Below are 20550 nucleotides of genomic sequence, written 5' to 3'. Positions count from 1 at the left end.
TCAGAACAGGTCATACTCTAAATAGTCCAATAAATGTAGACAGTGGGGTGTGGAGTTGACGGATGAGAATAAATGGATGTCGACGTTTCGACCCTCAATGATGCAGATATCAGTGGTTATCTTGCTGTAGGGTCTTCATCAGCACTGAAGGGGACACACAACCTATTTAATATATAAATATATGTTGTAAATACGGGAGACAAAGTCCCTGTATATAGTTCAAACAATAGTAGCACATCACACCAAAGTGGGTTAAATTGAAGTAAATAAATTAAAATCCCATACGGATAGTTGGGACAGTGTAAACACTGGAATTGCAGTAAATTGAAGCGTCAGAATTATTATCTGGTCATGAGCCCGTGGGGATGAGCTAGATCCAACAAGGTGAACGGTGTCAAGGAACAGGTGGTAACTGCTGCCTGCTGAGGACTGGTCAGCGTGGTGCCAGAATCAAGGTCAGGGCCAAAGAGTCACTAGGGACTACATACATTTCAACATAGAGGTAAAAAACTTACCACAGACGTGGTATTGACCGGACTGATTCGATTATGGAAAACGTGCCACGGGTAGATCTGTAGAATAAGTGCATTCAAATTGTAAACAGCGCACTAGCTATTGAACAGAGAGTGGTACTAGTTAATGATGGTGGACAACTCACCGTGGTGTACACCAGTCGTTGTACAGATGTTGCGGGTTGGAATTGGGGTCGCGGATACCTTCGTGAATTAATTCTAACAAAGAGCAAGGCGAAGGCACATTTAGGCAACATAGGGAGACTGGCGTTGTCAGATTACATTAATCAAACAGGACGGAATCAGAACTCACCCAATTGCCGTAATGTAAACCCGTCCGGCTGGAATGGTGGGCCGTGTCGGTCAGGCGAGAACACTCTCATACATTAGTCTAAGGGGAGGGAGGTGCATAAAACACTGAGATTACTAGCCAGACCGTGACTGGCGTTGTCAGATTACATTAAGCAAAAAGGACGGAATCCGGACTCACCCAAATACCGTAATGTGGACACCTCCGGCTAGAAAGGTGGTCCGTGTCGGTCGGGCGAGAACAATCTCCTTACATTAGTCTAAGGGGAGAGAGGTACACAAAACACTGGGATTACTATCCAGACCGTGACTGGATTGCGTCTGGACGAAGAAAAAAGAAGGAAAGCGGGACAGTCAAAAGACACCCGGCGGCTCCTTACCAATCCGGGATTGAATCACTCTGGGATCGCGGCTTGGCGTCACAGTGGCGGGGCCGGTTTCTGGGTATGCTCATATCGCCGTGGCAACAAGGTCACGTGGCTTAGTCGAATAGTGTGGGCGTGGATAGACTGACCGGGGTAGCTTGGCAACGTCTAAACAAAGGACATAGTGAACATACTTCGCTAAGGTTAACGTTGCTAGCGAATGGAAAAATTATTATGGGAAAGAGTAGACACGCTGAAATTAGATGGCAGCGTGAACGAGTGATATTAATTAGATCCAGACCGAGAGGAATAATCTGCAGTAGTTGGTAAATGCGAGACACGTGTTGCAGTGTGGATGTGGTACCCACATGAAACTCAAAAAGTAATGACAAAAGTGTAATCATACATACATAAAGCTTTAGTCATAGCATACCTCCCCATAGAGGGTAGAGGGCCCCATGGGAGGGCCGGGTTGCTTGATTAGCACATATAATTGATGGAACAAAGTGCTGAACAATTATGATTTTAAAACCATTATTATAGTCGCATGACCCATACACAAACGGCGTACCTCACACATGCGGGTAAAGGCCATTAACGATTGCAGTAGGACATTATTCAAAACTAAACAGTGATGGCGTACCTCGCACATGCGGGTAAAGGCCATTACGGATCAGACTAGAACACTATTCAGGTCAAAGTGGCTAGTTGAGAGAAAGAACTGTCCTGTTCGTTGAGCCCTGATTCAATTGAGTCAAAGGTAAACATCCATTTGAGTTCCCGTGTGTTCAAGATGTTAGGGAGGCTCCCACCCCGAGGTCCCAGTGTGGCTCTTTCAATGATCACCCATTTCAAACTTTCAGGTGAGTGACCTGCTGTGGAAAAATGGTCAACCATGGGCGCGCCTTGGACTTGGCAACGGATTCTACTCATGTGTTGAAGTATCCTGATTTTAGCCTTTTGCTGAGTCTGCCCAATGTATAACAAATTGCACGGACAAAGGATGGCGTAAATGATATTGACCGTGTTACAATTGGTGTGGCTTTTGAGCGGAATTTTGTGATGACGATATGTAAATTCTTTAGTTTGTATCGTACTGTCACAGGCTTTGCAGCAGCCGCATCGAAAGTGACCGAGAATTGGAGGTAAGTTCCACATAGTATTGATGGTAGGGGCCTCCGGTGTCCTGAGGAGAGAGCGGACCACATGATCTTTGACACTCCTTGCTTTTCTGAAGGCATGTAGTGGCGGGTCTGTTTGCTGGATATCGTCCGATATCAGTTCCCAGTGGTTGTTGATGATGCGTTTTATTTTATTGCTTTTAGTGTTAAACGTTGTGACGCATACGATTCTCTGTTCGGTTTGGTCTTTATCAGTCTAAGGAACCAGTAACTCCTCACGTGGGTAAAACCAGGCTCTTTTCCTTGCTCGCTTAACCAATTGTTTAGGGTAGCCTCTGCTCAACAGTCTCTGTTTCAGTTCTTCAGATTCAGTGAAATAGTGTTCTTTGATGGAGCAATTTCGGCGTAGGCGTAGAAATTGCCCGAAAGGCAGATTGTCCCGTAATGCTCGAGGATGGTGGCTGTCGTAGTGCAGAAGTGAATTCCTTTCAGCAGGTTTACGGTATAATCTGGTCAATAGATGCCCTGTGTTCTCATAGATAGTGAGATCCAAGAAATTAATTTGATGGTTGTCTGATTGGATGGTGAATTTTAGAAACTGAGATTGAGCGTTCAACCAGCCAAAAAACCCCATCAGTTGTTCCAAATTACCTTGCCAAATAAGCAAGATGTCGTCTATGTATCTCATCCAGAGACCGAGATGGTCTCTGAATGGATTAATCGAGTTGAGTACAGTGTCTTGTTCGAAGGCTGCCATGTATAAAATGGCTACATCCGGGGCAAAGGGCGCTCCCATGGCGACTCCCGATGTTTGCATATAGAATTTATCCTTAAAGATAAAAAAGTTCTTAGTCCATAGCTATGCGTAGCAAAGCAACTATAAACTCAGTCGGTACTTGGACCGGGGATGGTCGCTGGTGCAGGCACCGTGTGATCACCATTAGGGCTTCCTGTTGAGGGATGCACGTGTAGAATGACACGACGTCACACGTAGCTAGAAGTTGTTGATTGGCATCAAAGGGTAGTTGTTCAACAATGTTTATGGTGTGCATGGTGTCACGCAAATAGGCCGGAGTGGCCTCTGCAATTGGCTTTAGAAAGAAATCAATGTATTGCCCCAGGGGCTCAAGGATCGAGCCTCACCCGGATACTATAGGTCGGCCAGGGGGGTCGACCATTGATTTGTGTATCTTAGGTATGGTGTAAATTGTGGCAAGCCGTGGATGTGGTTTATTCAGAAAATTAAACTCCAATTCAGATAGGAACCCTTGGTCCAGACCAGCTGTTGTTATTTCGAGAATTTCTCGTGCAATTGCCTGAGAAGGATTAGATCTTAATAGATGGTAACTAGTGCCGTCATTTAATTGACGGAGAATTTCTGATTCATACGAGCTGGCATCTTGTACCACAATGGCGCCGCCCTTATCGGCCGGTTTGATGACAAGTTTAGTATTCTGAGACAATGATTGTAGGGCCAATTTCTCATTTTTGCTGGTGTTAAATCTGGTGTAGCCTTTAGTTCCTAGAAGTTGCAGTACATCCTGTAGAACAACCGATTCGTAGGCCAGAATCTTGTGTGACATAGCACTACTGAAAGGGACAAAGGTCGATGGAGGTCTCAGACCCGTTACAGATGATTGTGCACTTGGTGCGGAGTTTCTGAAGAAATATTTCAACCTGATTTTACGAAAAAATTTTAACAGTTCGATGCGAATAACAAAAGAATCAGGATGACTAGTGGGGACATAGGATAAACCCTTCTCCAATATTTTAATTTCATCATCGTTTAAAGTTTGTTTCGAGATATTGACAACCGGGCTGTCTATGCCAGGGGGAGCTCCTCCAAGAAGTCTTAAACGGGGGTAGATAGCTACCTCTGAGGTTTTGGTGCCAACTACCATCTGTAGGTCTTGTTGCGTGTAACACGTTCCCCGTGCTGTGGCTCCGACTGGAAATGTACTTGTTTTTGTTGTTGGCCACGTCCCCCATTCCAGGTGTTGGTGTTCTGCTGAGATCCACGTTGTTGGCCGCGCGGCCAAAAATTTCCTCTGCCTCGAGGTGGGCGCCATGTGCCCTGGCGTTGCCCTAAAAAAGGGTTGTACTGATATTGCTGGTGATAACCAGGATCCGGATAGTTTTGTTGGTAGCTGGGACCTATGAGCATACCCGGAAACCGGCCCCGCCACTGTGACGCCAAGCCGCGATCCCAGAGTGATTCAATCCCGGATTGGTAAGGAGCCGCCGGGTGTCTTTTGACTGTCCCGCTTTCCTTCTTTTTTCTTCGTCCAGACGCAATCCAGTCACGGTCTGGATAGTAATCCCAGTATTTTGTGTACCTCTCTCCCCTTAGACTAATGTAAGGAGATTGTTCTCGCCCGACCGACACGGACCACCTTTCTAGCCGGAGGTGTCCACATTACGGTATTTGGGTGAGTCCGGATTCCGTCCTTTTTGCTTAATGTAATCTGACAACGCCAGTCACGGTCTGGCTAGTAATCTCAGTGTTTTATGCACCTCCCTCCCCTTAGACTAATGTATGAGAGTGTTCTCGCCTGACCGACACGGCCCACCATTCCAGCCGGACGGGTTTACATTACGGCAATTGGGTGAGTTCTGATTCCGTCCTGTTTGATTAATGTAATCTGACAACGCCAGTCTCCCTATGTTGCCTAAATGTGCCTTCGCCTTGCTCTTTGTTAGAATTAATTCACGAAGGTATCCGCGACCCCAATTCCAACCCGCAACATCTGTACAACGACTGGTGTACACCACGGTGAGTTGTCCACCATCATTAACTAGTACCACTCTCTGTTCAATAGCTAGTGCGCTGTTTACAATTTGAATGCACTTATTCTACAGATCTACCCGTGGCACGTTTTCCATAATCGAATCAGTCCGGTCAATACCACGTCTGTGGTAAGTTTTTTACCTCTATGTTGAAATGTATGTAGTCCCTAGTGACTCTTTGGCCCTGACCTTGATTCTGGCACCACGCTGACCAGTCCTCAGCAGGCAGCAGTTACCACCTGTTCCTTGACACCGTTCACCTTGTTGGATCTAGCTCATCCCCACGGGCTCATGACCAGATAATAATTCTGACGCTTCAATTTACTGCAATTCCAGTGTTTACACTGTCCCAACTATCCGTATGGGATTTTAATTTATTTACTTCAATTTAACCCACTTTGGGGTGATGTGCTACTATTGTTTGAACTATATACAGGGACTTTGTCTCCCGTATTTACAACATATATTTATATATTAAATAGGTTGTGTGTCCCCTTCAGTCCTGATGAAGACCCTACAGCAAGATAACCACTGATATCTGCATCATTGAGGGTCGAAACGTCGACATCCATTTATTCTCATCCGTCAACTCCACACCCCACTGTCTACATTTATTGGACTATTTAGAGTATGACCTGTTCTGAATAATTGAATGAACATCTTGGTCTCATTTTTTTGTACATAGTTTGTAACTTTGTTAAACGATCGACAATTGTTGATTTTACTGTCACTTACGAATTTTCACTCTCTCCCTCACCAATTCCCCACAATCACTATACCACCCTTCCCGCTTCCCTCTCTGGGGCACCATGTAAACTATTGATCTATTATTATGTTTATTAATCTTGCATATTCAATACGCATTCCCATTGTGAAGCAAACAATGTGGATACAATTTATGTTTCCTTGATTATTTTGCATTTGTGTGTTTATATGTTCCATTGCTACTGGGACCCCTTCTTCTCACTAACTTCTAAAAGTGACATTTCTAAAATAGTCATAATAAATCTGCGCACCCCATTGCGTAGCATTTATTATTACTATTTCAAACATACCAAACTTGACCATGCTGCTCCTCTCATATCCGGAATTACAACTGAAACACTTATCTGGGAATGCCCAATGCATTCCTATGGGAGGGTAGCCCCACAGTATTGAGCCGCCAAAATGGCTGTTTGTCACTACCAGGACATGTCACACACGTAAGGTACATGTCCTGTCTTTTACCTACAATGCACCCTGCCCATAGGGCTAGCTACGGCCTACCTTAGGAGTGACTGACATGTAGTAAAAGGGGGGTCACGGACATGGTGCACACTTTAGGTGCCACATCACAGCGGCAGCAACCCTGCGCGCACAGGCCCTGCAATGGCAGAGGCCTGAGACCGGTTCGAAAGGCTACTTTGGTGGGTGGTGCAATCAGCGCGGCAAGCCCACCAGTAGCATTTAACTTACCAGCCCTGGGTATGAGATATCACTTTACAAGAGACTGACAGGTAAATTAAATAGGCCAAACAGGTGTAGACCAATCTTACCATACTTAACAGAAAGCACACTAACTTTACATTGAACAGCAGTGCTAAAGTGCCCCGAGACCTAAAACCACCAACACCATGTCAGAAAAAAGGCTAGGAGAAAGGCAAAAAGTTTAGGGATGACCCTGCAAAAAGGGTCATATCCAACAGGGGTTTAGGCCTGCACAAAAGGTGCACCCTCGGCAGCACTGGGGCGGCCGGGTGCAGAGTGCTGTTTTGGCATAGGAAGCCCTGTAGCTTTCAATGGGGATTCTCCAGTTTGCAAAAGCACTGCAGGCTCGGGGACGAAGGTCTTCTGGGTGAGACCACCACTTTGAGAGGTAAGTTGGGGGTTTGGTTAGGCACCGTCGGTTTTCCACCCAAGGCCGTGGGTGTCAGGTGGAGGAGTGCCTTTTGTGGTCGGGTGTTCTTACCAGCTCCTGGTCGCGGTTGTGGGGGACCTTCTGGATTTAGGCTGCAGGTGTCAACTCGAGCTCGGGCTGTGGACAGCGGGTGCAGAGTGGTGCGGATTCGCGTTTTCTGGCTGGGGCCAGAGGTTGCAGATGAACAAATTCAGTGTTCACGGGAGACAAAGTCCTTGGGCGTAGAAGGCAGATAGGTCCTCTGGGGTATTTGAGGTTGCTGGCTGCAGGACCCACCAGGATTTCGCAGGAGCAGGTTCGAGGGGGAGACAGGCCGGTAGGACTGGGGCCAAGTCTTACTCTTCTTAGCTTCTTCACAGCTGTTGGGTCCTTCTTCTCTGACAAAGCAAGGTTCAGGGGTGCCCCTAAATACTAGATTAATGGGACGTTACAGGTAGGAAAAAGGTAGGGACCAATGGGTCCCTTCCCTGGGGTGGGTACACCCCCTATTATGCAACCCTCCAGTGGGAGGGGTGCATGAGCCTGTCCCTGGTTGGCTGAGCCCCCCCCATCTGCAAGGTGGTGGTAACTGAGAGTTGTGCTTCACCTCACCTACCCCACCTGAGAGGTGGATTTGGCAGAGGTGGGCACATCTCTCTTCCTCACTTGTTTTTCCAGCCAGTTCTCCTGCACAAAGTTGGGGGTCAGAACCAGTGGGGACCAGTTCCTGAAAGCAGCAAGTGGCCTGGGGAAACTCACAAAGGTGGCAAGCCTTTGAAGCTTCCCCTTCGTGGACCCTGTCCATCCTGGGGTAAGGGACTTGGCACCTCATCCCAGGATGTGCATTGTTTCAGGCCCCCGAGAGCAGCAGGCTCCCAACGAAGTGGTCCAGAAACATGTCTGGTGGTGGCAGCTGAATGCAGTCACACTGCCTCGACACTAGTGGTAGGTCATTTTACAGGGGGCTTCTCTAAGATGCCCTATGTGTGCAGTTTTCATGAAATCCCACCCTGGCATCAGCGTGGGTTTAATGTGCTGAGACGTTTGATACCAAACTTCTCAGTTTTCAGTGTAGCCATTATGGAGCTGTGGACTTCATAATGACAAACTGCCAGCACCATAGACTTTTAATGGCAGCACTACACTTACCATGTCTAAGAAACTACTTAGACACTATTTGGGTACAGGACTCATGCACTTGTACCCTCACAGCTGGTATAGTGCAGCCAGCTAGAGGTGTGTCTGACCTATGCCAGAGCAGTGGGTTGCAGGCATGGCACACAGATGTGTGACATGTCTACTCTTCACTTTGTTCCGCTCCAAACACGCAGCCTGCAAAGGCAGTGTGTGAGTGTAATGAACAGGACCTCTAAGGGTGGCACAATAAGTGCTGCAGCCCTCAGAGCTCATCTCTGGACACAGTGCTCTGGGTACCTGTGGCACCATTTACCAGGGTCTGACCTTTGCCAGAGATGCAATTTGGGTTTAGGCTTCAATGCAGTTTCAGGGAAAGAACATAGGCCCTGGGTACCTGATTAGCAGGAGCCCAGGGCACACTCGGTCAAAGCACATCAGCAATTAAGCAAAGAGTGGGGGCAACCATGCAGAAAGAGGGCACTTTATCACATCCTTGGATTGCTGTTTCTAGTGCGAGACTTATTGATGAAGCTTGTTTTAGTTGTTTTAACTAGACCTTTTGTCGTTAAAAAGTCTTATCTTATATCCCTCTTTCCTTTTTATTTCGACCATCCTTGCGTTTTTTCATGGCTGCAGTTTGAGGGGGTGATTTCTTCTCATTTGTATCACCGAAACATACAACTGAGTCCAATAGGGAGTCCTGCTTGTGGAAATCTTGCCTTGATCTTTTCTTTTTCCCCTGACCCGGCACCCCCTCTGTTTTTCCCTGAGCGCATTGTGCCCCCCTTTCTCTCGTTCTGTTGTGTGTTGATTTAGATACCGTATATAGATGTCCCAATTTATGCCCTTATATAGGTACAATTCACATTGCCCTTATTTAGGCATAGAAATCCAGCCCTTATTTAGGAATTGCTCCTGCTAACCAAATACTGGCATGGTCAACTACATCCGTCTATTCTCGTCACAACGAGTTCTTGGAAAAATAGACTCTTAAGCCTTTAGGACTTCCCCTTGCTTGGATATGGATTTCTCCAAGAACTCATTTATTCTGCATGAACATCTATTCCTTAGGGGTTAATTCATAACGTTCTTATGCCCGACTTCTACGTCAATACTGGCATTCCTAAACTTCTTCAAGTTATAAATATACCTTCACTCGCCATGGCAAACCACGGTACGGTTCAGCTGCCTACTTGCACGACGCGGCTCGCCACTGAAAGTTCGGAAGGAAGTCAAGTCCCCAACCGACGCACTGACCAGACGCTGTCATCCTCCTCGCAGAGAATCCAGCTCCGGTGTTTCTGACTCCCCTTGCGGGGTGTTAGAAATCGAGACCCGGAAAGAGATTCCAACCTTACTCATTCGAAGGTATGGTGCGGACTAGAACCTAGAGAAACTTTTTGCAACTCTTGGCTACACTAGACTATAGCTAAACAGCACCTACTTCTTCCCTCGTACTACACTTAGGTTAGGTACGCTGGAGTAGGATTATCTTAAAGCACCAGAATAGTATTTTAGCCTGTGTTATTTATGTATGTATTTTTATGAATATATGTCGTAGCTACAAACCATGCTATTACAGTATTATTTTATCACACTGCAAACGCTGTACGTATTATAGTTTGCATTCTGTCTTACGATTGTAGCAGTTCATATCTCTTGCACGAGAAATAAGACTGTTCAATAAACCCTTATTATTGAAACACCCATCTCCCTATTTCTGTGCAAACTCTGTAGAAATGAAGCATGCGCGATTGACTGATTGAAACTTATCTATTGATTCCATGATTCTGAGATTGTTCCGACTCTAAGGGAAACAAAGTTGTCATGTTTATGCGGTTGTCAGAAACTAATCCCTCCTTGTTTATTCGAGAAGTTTCTAGTGACCTCTGAGTTAGCTGGCACACACAAGTAATTAAGTTTAATGTACTCGATAGAGGCATACTGACCTCAGTCCTATGCCAAAACTATAGTGTATATTATTCCAATGTGCAGAGCATATCGGGGATATAGGAACTACACTACAGTTCCTCCTTCAAGGTTTCCTTAGGCCATGACTTCTTCCCTATATATTTATGGTTGGTTTGATTTCATTTCAGTTTGCTTTGTGTGTTTTTAGGCTCTTATTTTTATGACCAGTGCATGGTACGGTTGTATTTCTTAGGACTCTTCCGCGGCTTCTCTTCTGCATATTTCCTTAGGGCCGCCTCCTTCCAGGCTTCATTCACATTGATTTGTTCTGCTCTGAAATAAAGAGTGCTATGGCAACACTCCTCTGCTAGGTCACTCAAATTCTTTATTCCTCTGTCTCTATCCTTCTTTGCCAGTTTTGGTTCCAATTTAAATGTTGCGTGATCTTTTGGGGGTTATGACTGATTTGTTTCTCTCTTCTTCTTTATCTGCTTGCAACTAATAGACCACTTTTGCACCACTGGATACCGGTTCTCGGCAGTGCTTTGCTGTTAAGCTCCCAGGTCTATTGTGACCTAGTGCTGCTGCAGAGAATGCCTTGCCATGCCTTGTCTATTGAGGGGCAGTTGGGGTGAGGAATATGTTCGAACTACCTGCTTCTAATCCCCTCTGGCCACCCCAAATTTCTCTAATGTGGCAGGAGTGAACAATCGCCCATCTAACTTCTGTCGCTATGCTGTTCCTAAATACTGCTGCTGAATGTATTTTGTCTCTTGTGCTAAATGCTCTATGGCGGTCCTTTGATGGCTCCTCTACCCCTTTTTGTGTGGGGACACCTCACCTCTGGGTTCAGACGATGAGTGGGATCTACTACTGCAGGTTATCTCTGCTGTTTATAACTGGTTGCAACGCAGCTGCTCCTGCTGCCTCTGGCTCCAACTTGCTACGCTTTCTTTTTTGGTTCTGTACTGGGGAATTGAGTTGTGCTTGGGTGGGCCAGCAGAAGCTCACCAGAATGCTGGCAAACTGCACCCAGCCTAGCTGGGCCATTTTTGCTGGAGGACCTGGATCCGACCTCTGCGGACAGTAGCTAATACTGCCACCAGGCTCTGGCTTCACTGCCTTGGTCTTGCTGTACATCCTTGATGTGCAGGCTGTACCAGAGCAGCTGCGGCGGCTGAGGCAGCACTCCAGGTTCGGGCTGAGGCAGCTGAGACTGCTGCACCCCCATTGGCCTGGCCTCCTTCAGTCACTCTGTATGCTGGGGGGAGTGAGGATGCCCCCCCCCCATTCATAGCCAACTGCCTGGCTTTCCTCCATGGCTCCCCCACTCCTCAGCTCGACTCCTCGGCTGTTCTCTTGCTTCAACAGGGAGGAACCAATAAGAGCAGAAGGCACTGGACTGGCCAGGGCTGAGAGGGGCTCACTGCACTTTCACAAGCCGCACCCAGACCCAGCTGGGCTGCTTTTGTGGACTCCTCGGGCCCTCTCTCTGCTGCGGCTCACTGTGGCTGCCGCACACGCGCCCACGCTACTCGCCTCTGTCCTGTCTGGTGGGAGGGGTGGGGACTGTTGGAGGAATGGGGAGAGCACCAAGAACAGCAGCAATCCGCGACCAGGACTGGGGCAGTCCCGCCTCACCAGGTCTGCTAGGGCCATTTAGCTGGCAGGTACCTGATCCGAGGCTCACCTGATGTTGGGCCGATGTAGGTCAGCTGAGCTCCCCCGACTCCCCCGACAGTTGCTGCATTGAGTGCGCCGTCCGTGGTCTTCTTGCTGTTCTTGGCCAGTTCCCAGCTGGCACTCGCCACCGCTCCTTAACTCGACCCTCCGGTTCCATGTCTCATGATTGCGAAAAGCCTTCCATCAGTCTGCTGTTGGTCAGTGAGAGTGCCATGACAAGACCACACCTTCTACTTACTCATTTTTAGAGTTGTCTGAGAAGAGGTCAGGGAGAGCTTCACTCTCTGCTTCCTGATCCTCTGCTTTCTGAAGTGACCATTTGCATAGTCACTTCAGCCTTTTCATGATGGGGTTTATAGCGGTGAACATGGATGACCCTCTTGGGGTTCCTGCAACTGCCAAGGTTCACCAGATAGGTGACCTTCCCTTTTCTTTCTAAGATAGAGTAGGGTCCACCCCATTTGTCCTGGAGAGCAATCGGAGCCACAGGCTCCAGAATCCACACCTGCTGCCCTGTTTGGAACTCCACCATGGCAGCGTTTTGGTTATACCAAAGCCTCTGGATCTTTTGTCTGGCTGCAAGGTTTTTATTTGCTTTATCCATGTACTACACCATTCTGCAACGTAGGCCAAGCACATAGTCCACAATGTCCTGTTTAGGCTCTTTGAGAGGGCTCTTTCATCCTTTCTTTGCAAGACACAATAGTCCCCTTACAGGATAACCAAACTGAGGTTCAAAGGGAGAAACCCCTACTCCCTTCTGTGGCACTTCCCTGTAGGTGAAAGGCAGGCATGGCAGTAAGCCATGCCATCTCCTTGTGTGTTTTTCAGGGAGTCCACTAATCATACCTTTCATAGTCTTGTAATCTTGGAATGTCTCAACAAGGCCATTTCTTTGGGCGTGACATGGGGTAGTGAACTTGTAAGTCAGACCACGTTCAGCCCAAATGTGTTTTAGGTAACCAGACATAAAGTTTGTACCTCTGTCTGCCACCACCTCCTTTAGAAAACCCACTCTTAGCGCCATAGCTACTGCAGGAGCAGTAGTACTCCTTAGGGGAATTGCTTCAGGATACCTAATAGCATGATCCACTGCTACCAGTATAAGTCTGTTTCCTGAGGCTGTTTTAGGGTCAAGGGGACCAACCGCATCAGTCCCCACCCTTTTGAAGGGAACCCCAACCACTGGAAGTGGAAATAATGGGGCCTTTGGGTGACCACCTGTCTTGCCACTGGCTTGACAGGTGGCACAGGAGTTACAAAACTCCTTCACTTTCTGGGACATACCTATCCAGTAGAAGTGGTTCTCCAACCAACTTTACGTTTTAGTCTGGACGAGATGCCTAGCTAGGGGGATATCCTGGGCCAATGTGGGGAGAAACTCTAAACTGCCGAGGCACTACCACTCTTCTAGTGGCACCAGGTGTGGGGTCACTGGCCTCAGTGTAAAGGAGTCCCTCCTTCCAGTAGGTCCTTTGGGAGCCACTGATATATCCCTTTTCCTGATCATCAGCTTTCTGTCTCAGGCTTTTAAGAGCAGGACAGGTCCTCTGCCCCTGGAATGCATCTTCCCTAGAGGGTTCCCTTGGGCCCAGAGCTCTGCAGTGCAAGGCCCAAGCTCCTGTGGTCAGTTCCCTCTGGTTCTGGCAGCTCTTCTCCCTGAGGAGAGGGGACCTGATCTAGTGTCTGTTTTGAAGCTGGTTTCCTAGTCTTCACGCCCTTTCTCTTGGAAGGTTGGGCCATTATCCCAGTCTACAATTCTTTTTGTTCACCCTGGGCTCTACACTATGCTCTGGTTTTTACACACACCCATTCAGGTATACCCAGCACTGCTGCAAGGGGTTTTCTTTAGACTTCAGCCCATGCTGAGGACTCCAGTTCATTACCTCGTAAACACTGTACAGGAATTGCAGACGATACCACCACTCTCTTGTGGTCAGTAACGCCTCCCCATTCTAAGGATGCCATGGAAAGTACCTCAGCCTGATTATCAGCATTGAGGACTGTATAAGTCTTACGAGTCAAGTGTTGTTCTGTGGACTCTAGTGGTTCATCCACCATGGTGAGACTGGCCCTAGTGTCTCTCGGTGCCTCCACCCTCATTCAATTTATTTGTGACTGTTGTCTGTATCCTTTCAGATTATGAAATCAGATAGACAGGGCAGCTACATCCATCCCACTTTCTGAGACTAGAATTGCCTCAGTGGGCTCTATGACTTAGTCAGAGCTCACCTGAGATCCCATCTGGAGACTCACCATTGCATTTGTTGCAGGAGTATACTAGAGGCAATCTTTCTGTTACAACTAGGGTCTCAAGTTCGGTGTCCAAGAGCTCTAAGATCATGACATAAAGCCTTTTTGGGATCCCTGTTCTTACCCTGGTAGCTACCCTTAGACTGTGAGTTCTTGGGCCCACCCTCCTGAACAGATTTTTTTGGGGGCTTTAGAAGACTTTGTTTTTATCTTTTGTTTGATCACCATCTTTCCTTTGGAGGGGGGTCTTTTTGGCCTATTTCCTTTGGTCACCCACACCGGTGATAGTTTTGGTCACCCTTGTTTTGACCCAGTGATCTGCCTTCTTCCCCATCTCTTGATGCGAAAGTGGACCTATGTCTACCAGGTACTGACGTAATTTCTCTTGATAAAAATTATTCAACAGATGCTCTTTCAACAATAAATTGTAAAACCCCCCATATCCATGCACATTGTTAGTTTTCAACCAACCACCTAGTGTCTTTACTGAGAGTCTACAAAATCTACCCAGGGCTGACTCTGGGTTTTCAAGTCTACCTGAACCTGTAGTCGTCCGTGATAAGTCCAAAGCCCTCAATCAGGGTATCCTTCATGAGGTCATAAGATCCACCATCCTGCTTCATTCAGTGTCAGGAGCCTATCCCTACACTTCCCAGAAAACAGCTCCCAGAGCAGAGAACTCCAGTACTTGTTGCTGTGTTCCCTCAATTGACAAGCCCTCTCAAAGCCCGTAAACCATTTGGCTATATCATCATCTCCTTCTGAATATTTTGGGACAATCTTTCTGTATTCTTCATTCCTTCTCTGCCTTTCTTTTTTCTGTCTGTCTGGCGATGTAATTGAAGTCCAGGTCCCCAAAAATGATTGCAAGTGCCCATCACGTACACAAAATCGGTAAGGCTGTTATTAAACAATATATCAGTCTGTTATAACTAACAGCCATTATACAGTATGATTCATTCATAACATGAACACAACCAAATTCAATATGCACAGAACATTTTGACTCCAATCAGTGACAAGCAAAGAGCCGCAAAGAGGACACCCACGTTCCAAACAAATATTAGAAATATTCTATTTGAAATAAATAGAAGGGTTGTTTTCTATGTTAAGAGTTGCAGTATTTGTTGTAGTTGTAATGGTTTATGAATTTTGGAGCAAGGGCCATCACTTAATTTGGTATATTGTATCACTTGAGCTGGATGACCATTCCTTTTGTTTACGCATAAATAAACCATCCATGTTTTCTTATGAATGTTATAGTTTAATGAAGTATTAAATAGGCATCTAACTGATGGTGAACACACCCCTTACTATGTATTCACAAAAACCAGCACTGGTATTGGTTGCAATGACAGTTCTGTTCCTTTATAGGTCAGTCTATTAAGCATTGTACAATACACTGATGATGTATAGTGGTACTGTACAAGGTCATTTGAATTGTCCATTACTGATTTCAACCATTTCTAGAAGGTATTCTGCAACTTGGATATGGTTATCTAATGAGAAACTTAAAACATATGAGCTTTCAACCTTTATCCGAGCGACCAACAACTGTACAGACAGCTGAATTTTACCCGATAAAACAGAAACTTGTCCACATACTTGGCATCAAGCATGTTTAGACCCAATGACCTATAAATAGGAAACATATTTGTATACTGTATGAATAGATTGCTATAGAACACATAAACATAAAACGCTAGAAAAACCAACTCATAAAATGCCCTTCTAAAGATGAGCCTACTCTAATCATTATTTTCATGGACGCAAAAGCAACATGTGGGAACAATAACAAGGTTTCCGACCCTAGTTTTTGTTGATAGCTTTAATAATGTGTTGACCAATACCAAAATGTAACCAGACAAAATGCAACAAACTTAATTCAACGTGAGTAACTGAAATGTTTAACGTATGTTGTATCTACAGCAAAAGTAATGTCTATATAAAACACTGAAGTGCATAAGACGCAGCAAAAATAATAAAGTTGGTTCATAAGATAAAACACAAACTTGTCTGTGTAAATTTCTCCAACAATCAGAACGGTGGTGCAAAGGAGCAGTTACTTTTTTCATGTGATCTTTATGCATTGTCATGCTCAAGTTTTACTGAGAGTTATTCTACCAACAGCGTGTGAAATCTCGAATCTGTATACTACTGAAGATGTAGGTGAGCTTGTTTTTGCTCCCAATACTAGCCATGTACCAGTGTTTCCTATTTTTATAAGCATGTGGTCTGGTTTTGTTCAGGCCCAAAAGTCTACTGTGGAATGTTCTTACCACTACATCCTTAAGAAGAAATCATCGAGAGAATCAAACTTCCGTAGTCCTGTATTTGTAAAGCGTGAACTACTCCCTTCAATGGGTCTCAAGGTGCTGGGGGCCATCATGGAAATTAAGTGAGCTGTTGCCCAGAGTCACATGGTCCTGAGCTGCAGCCGGAGATCGAACCGTGAGCACTGTGCTCCAAAGTCTGCTGCCTTGGCTGCTGCACCAATGATCCAGTCTCCCCAATTTGACATTAAAAACTGTTCGAGATAAATTTAGGGAAACTAAAAAATAAGGTCCTACGGCTTGACCAAATGTTTTGTGCTAAAGTGAAAGAACATTAACCAGGGATGTTTTCTACTTTTTCCTATGTTTATTAATATTTATAAAAACCAAACAGTAAATGAAGCCCTCATTTAGAACTGATAACCAAGAGGGTACATGAGAAGTAGATCTATAAAGCATCAAATCTTGCATTAAAAAGATTTATGTATCCCTATTCACGCCACAAAAATATTCCCAAGTCTGTGCCTGATGTTGTTGAGGGTCCTTTTTTTCATGCTTGAGAATAATATAGGGTCATAAACCAGATGGTAAGGTGAGCTGTAATGGGATCCCTAATGATAGCATTTATATTTGGTGTTAGAAAGTTTTCGAATAAGAAATTAAGACCGATGACAACTTAATACGGGTCTAGAGTTGCACAGCTGCTGAGGGATTTCGTAACATTATCAAAAATATCTCCGCTCCTTCTTACAGGGTTTTCACTGGGTGTTTCTGAACACACTGCAGTCACTGAAAAGTATTCTTTTGTAGGCACCTGCTCTTGAAAGAGCTGCTTATTCCTGCCAGGGCAGCAGGTTCTGATCCACAGCATCCTATGGTGCTGACAATAATAGTATGGCTAATGACATCAAGCTAGACACCAGCCAGTGTGGACTCTATCTCATGCATTGAATGAGCTCCTGATATTGAGTGGCCAGATGACCCTGGAGCTCAATTTGCTCCTGTAGTTTGTACATAAGAATGTATGAGAACAGTAGCAGGACAGCAACAGAATGTTACTTTTATATTCTGAATACCTCATCGATTATTGATCTTATTTTTAAAAGGAAGGTTATTTTACTGTTTTATTAAAACCTAAAAAAATTGAAAAAACAAGTAAAAGGAAAGTGATGAAGGCATTTTTTATTTTCACCATTTGCCAAATCTGTTGTAGGTTGGGGGCGCGATTATAAGCCGACTTTGTTATTGGCATCCTTGAGCATTGTGTAAATTGAGAATCTTTCTGCAATAAATAGTGACATTTGAAGATTGGCCCACTGTGTTCAGGGTTGATGGGCATGAGATAGAGGTGATGGTACCATGCATAGTGCTTTCTGATCTTGCTGAAAAAATATTAAGGTTTGTCATAAAAAAGCACCAAAGTAATTCACATAGAACAAAGTTATTATGAGGAAACTAGAACATCATTGTTTGTGATTAATTCAATTTTATTTCTGAAAAGTCTGGAAACTAGATATCAATGAGTGCTAAATATGACTGTACGGTGTTATTGGAACTTACTGTTGGCTTCAACTTAAGTTATTTAATTTAGAATCCCTGGTAAATATTGGTTTACATTTTGGACTCTTGGTACACTTTTTAGGGCATGATTTATAGTGCAGCTGTCTGCAAAAGGTACTATTATTAATGCTTTAAAATATAGAGCGGGCCTTGGACCAGTGGAATATATCTCTCCTCGTGCTGTTGGCCGTTTGGTGTCCTTTTGCCTCCATGGAGGACTGCTTTACATCTACAAAGTAGACTGAATCATCACACTAACTTCTTTACATCATAGATAAACTTTGTACAAAAAGCAGTGGTTGTTTGTGGGGATTTTCCTAGAGTCTTTTTATTAATGTTTTTGCAGAACTAAACATGCAACTCAGACCTATTTGCCAGTGCTTGTTCTTCATGTGATAACAGGCAAAGTGGTGAGTGAGTTTCAGGAATTGTCACCTAAGTGCAAGCATGCTTTGTACCCAAAGATGTTTCTCAATGTAACTTTAATTGGTAACCAGCTTCTAGCACGTTACTGCCACCTTATGCATCTAGGGTAGAGGAGAGACTTTACAGGTTAGATTCTAAGAGGACACTTGGGTACTAAATGTCCGAGGTATCCAAGTACAGAAATGACACATTATTTGCTTATTTGTGAATGGGTTTGCAAAGGCAAATAAACAATAAAACAATATATTGGTGGATTGTCACTTGTGTTAATGAAAGCTGTTAGGCAGCCATAAAGACTTCCTGAGAAGGGCAGCAGACTGCAAATGCTTTCTTAAGGGCTGTGTCTTTTTAACAGAGTTGGAAAGAGCTACTTGGTCTTCTCAGCATAAATGTCTGGATACTGAAACTGTACTGGAGGCTTGTTTGGGAATTTGATATTTTTGTACTTACCATACTCTTGCTTAGGCTTTGCTTGAAAGGTCTATAAAAGATTAGTGTGCAAGTGAAATGCTATGCATCAGAAGCACATATTGGGTAGCTTTCAGAGCACTGGTTCTGCTAATAATTTCTTCACTCTGCAGAGTTCTTCTATGGCTGGTCATATTTGAAGACTAGGCCTATGTCAAAATGGTTGTGTTGTGTGAAGTTGCAGAGGTTTTTCTGTGAAATTCTCTTGAACTTTCTGAAATAAAGTACTTGCAAAAAAATCCCTCATGTGCAAATTTTGCTGAAGAAGGAATCTAACTCTCCGAAACTCCTATTGTTGTCAGGCAACTTTGGTGTAGATTTTTTTATATATATTCTTTTCTGCTTACAAAGTTTTTACCACTTCATAAACTTCACAAAAATGTGAAGCAGAGCAAGTTGTTAAAACTTTGCAGACACAATTATAGTTTTTGCTGTCATCTTCTCCTGCTGTCCTGGATAGTTCAAAAATGGATGGCAGACAGTATCCATCAGCCAAAGTTACAAAAGGTACCCAACTAACATTTCTTTTAAAGTGTTTACCTGGTGAAATGTGTTTTATTATCATTTTTGCATGATGAATACCAATTTAAAATTTCCATTGTTTCTTAAACATAACTGAATTTTATTGATTTTGGCTTTAAGGGTTTTGCAAGTGACACATTACGTACGTTATGCCTTTGCTACAAAGATATCAGCGAGGAGGAGTTTGAAAAATGGAATGTGAAGTATCAGGCAGCATCAGTGGTATCAGTAAACCGAGATCATGCTCTGGATCAGGTTTATGAAGAAATTGAAAAGGATCTCATTGTAAGTCGTTTCCTTTCATATGTTTCTGTACTGTGCAAAGTGTAAGCTATAGAACAGTTTATCCATGTTACACAATTGTATCTTAAGAGTTGTGGTCTTAAGTTTGAGATATTGAATGTTTGTTCAAATGGTTGCTCTGCAGTCTTGGTGCACTTTTATCTGTTATTGTTTGTAAATTAAATTTTTTATGTCCACCTGATACTGACTTCTATGTTGAGAGAACCCAAAAGTTTGGTAACTACTGTGAGCCTTTTAAGAGAATATATCTATGCTGTGTGTCAAAGGGCCAGTGTTGGCTCAGGGCACATGCTTTTTTTTTAATAGCTTTTCATATCCTCAAGTATCACAAATTAGCACCTGTAGTGATCCGCACTATCTCTAGTCATACTTTTTTGAAATTATTCTTAGATTTAGGCATGTATGTCTACATAGTGGATGGTGCTGGTGCACCAAGATCTGAAACGGACAACTAGACCTAAACGTGTTACGAAAAGGAGAAAATATTGTTCCTTAATGTACAGGATCAGGAAGAAAGGGGAGATGTCATGTTTTCTTTGAGTACCTCCCAAGGCTACAGTAAAAATGGTGCAGTTAATTTAGTTACTAAATGTTTTTGAATTTTTCAAGAAAATGATTGACTTTAACTGCAGATAGTGTCTAATTTTCCCAGGCATCTTTAGATTTCCCTTACACTACTCCAGGAAGACACCAAATTACTTGCACTGTACTTATTTATTTGCAAGTACGGGAGGGTTCATGTGTATGAAAGTAGGATCTGCTTTCATGGTCGCACTCACTTTTTGCTGGTGTCATTATGTTTTTCTGACTAGTCTGACTGGGATCCTGCTAATCAGGACCCAAGCCTCTGTGTTTCCTCCCTAAATTAGACCATGGTGAGTACTTAGGTAGCCCCCAAATTAGCTACAGGTGTAACCTTGTAAGAACCTAGTATATGGTACTAAGGTACCCAGGGCATAGGTACACCAGGGGTCCCCCATGGGCTGAAGCATGTATTATGCCACCCATGAGACCACTCAAATTGTGACCATAGGCCTGCCATTG

At 44.5% G+C, this 20550-nt stretch overlaps 1 protein-coding gene across 3 annotated transcripts in view; it reads left to right on the top strand.

The window, feature by feature from the left end:
• The window catches only part of ATP8B1 (ATPase phospholipid transporting 8B1), a 557465-nt gene that overhangs the window by 418667 nt on the left and 118248 nt on the right, over nucleotides 1–20550 (top strand). For all 3 annotated transcript variants that reach the window (XM_078674864.1, XM_078674865.1, XM_078674863.1), the window contains exon 18: nucleotides 19324–19488. In XM_078674864.1, coding sequence (XP_078530990.1) covers nucleotides 19324–19488 — 165 coding nt within the window. The remainder of the gene's footprint in view (nucleotides 1–19323; nucleotides 19489–20550) is intronic.

The sequence above is a fragment of the Lissotriton helveticus genome, chromosome 2_1 (genome assembly GCF_964261635.1).
Source record: "Lissotriton helveticus chromosome 2_1, aLisHel1.1, whole genome shotgun sequence".
Lineage (NCBI taxonomy): Eukaryota > Metazoa > Chordata > Amphibia > Caudata > Salamandridae > Lissotriton > Lissotriton helveticus.
Note: the sequence above shows the minus strand (reverse complement) of the source record. Positions and strands in the feature narration are given on the sequence as shown.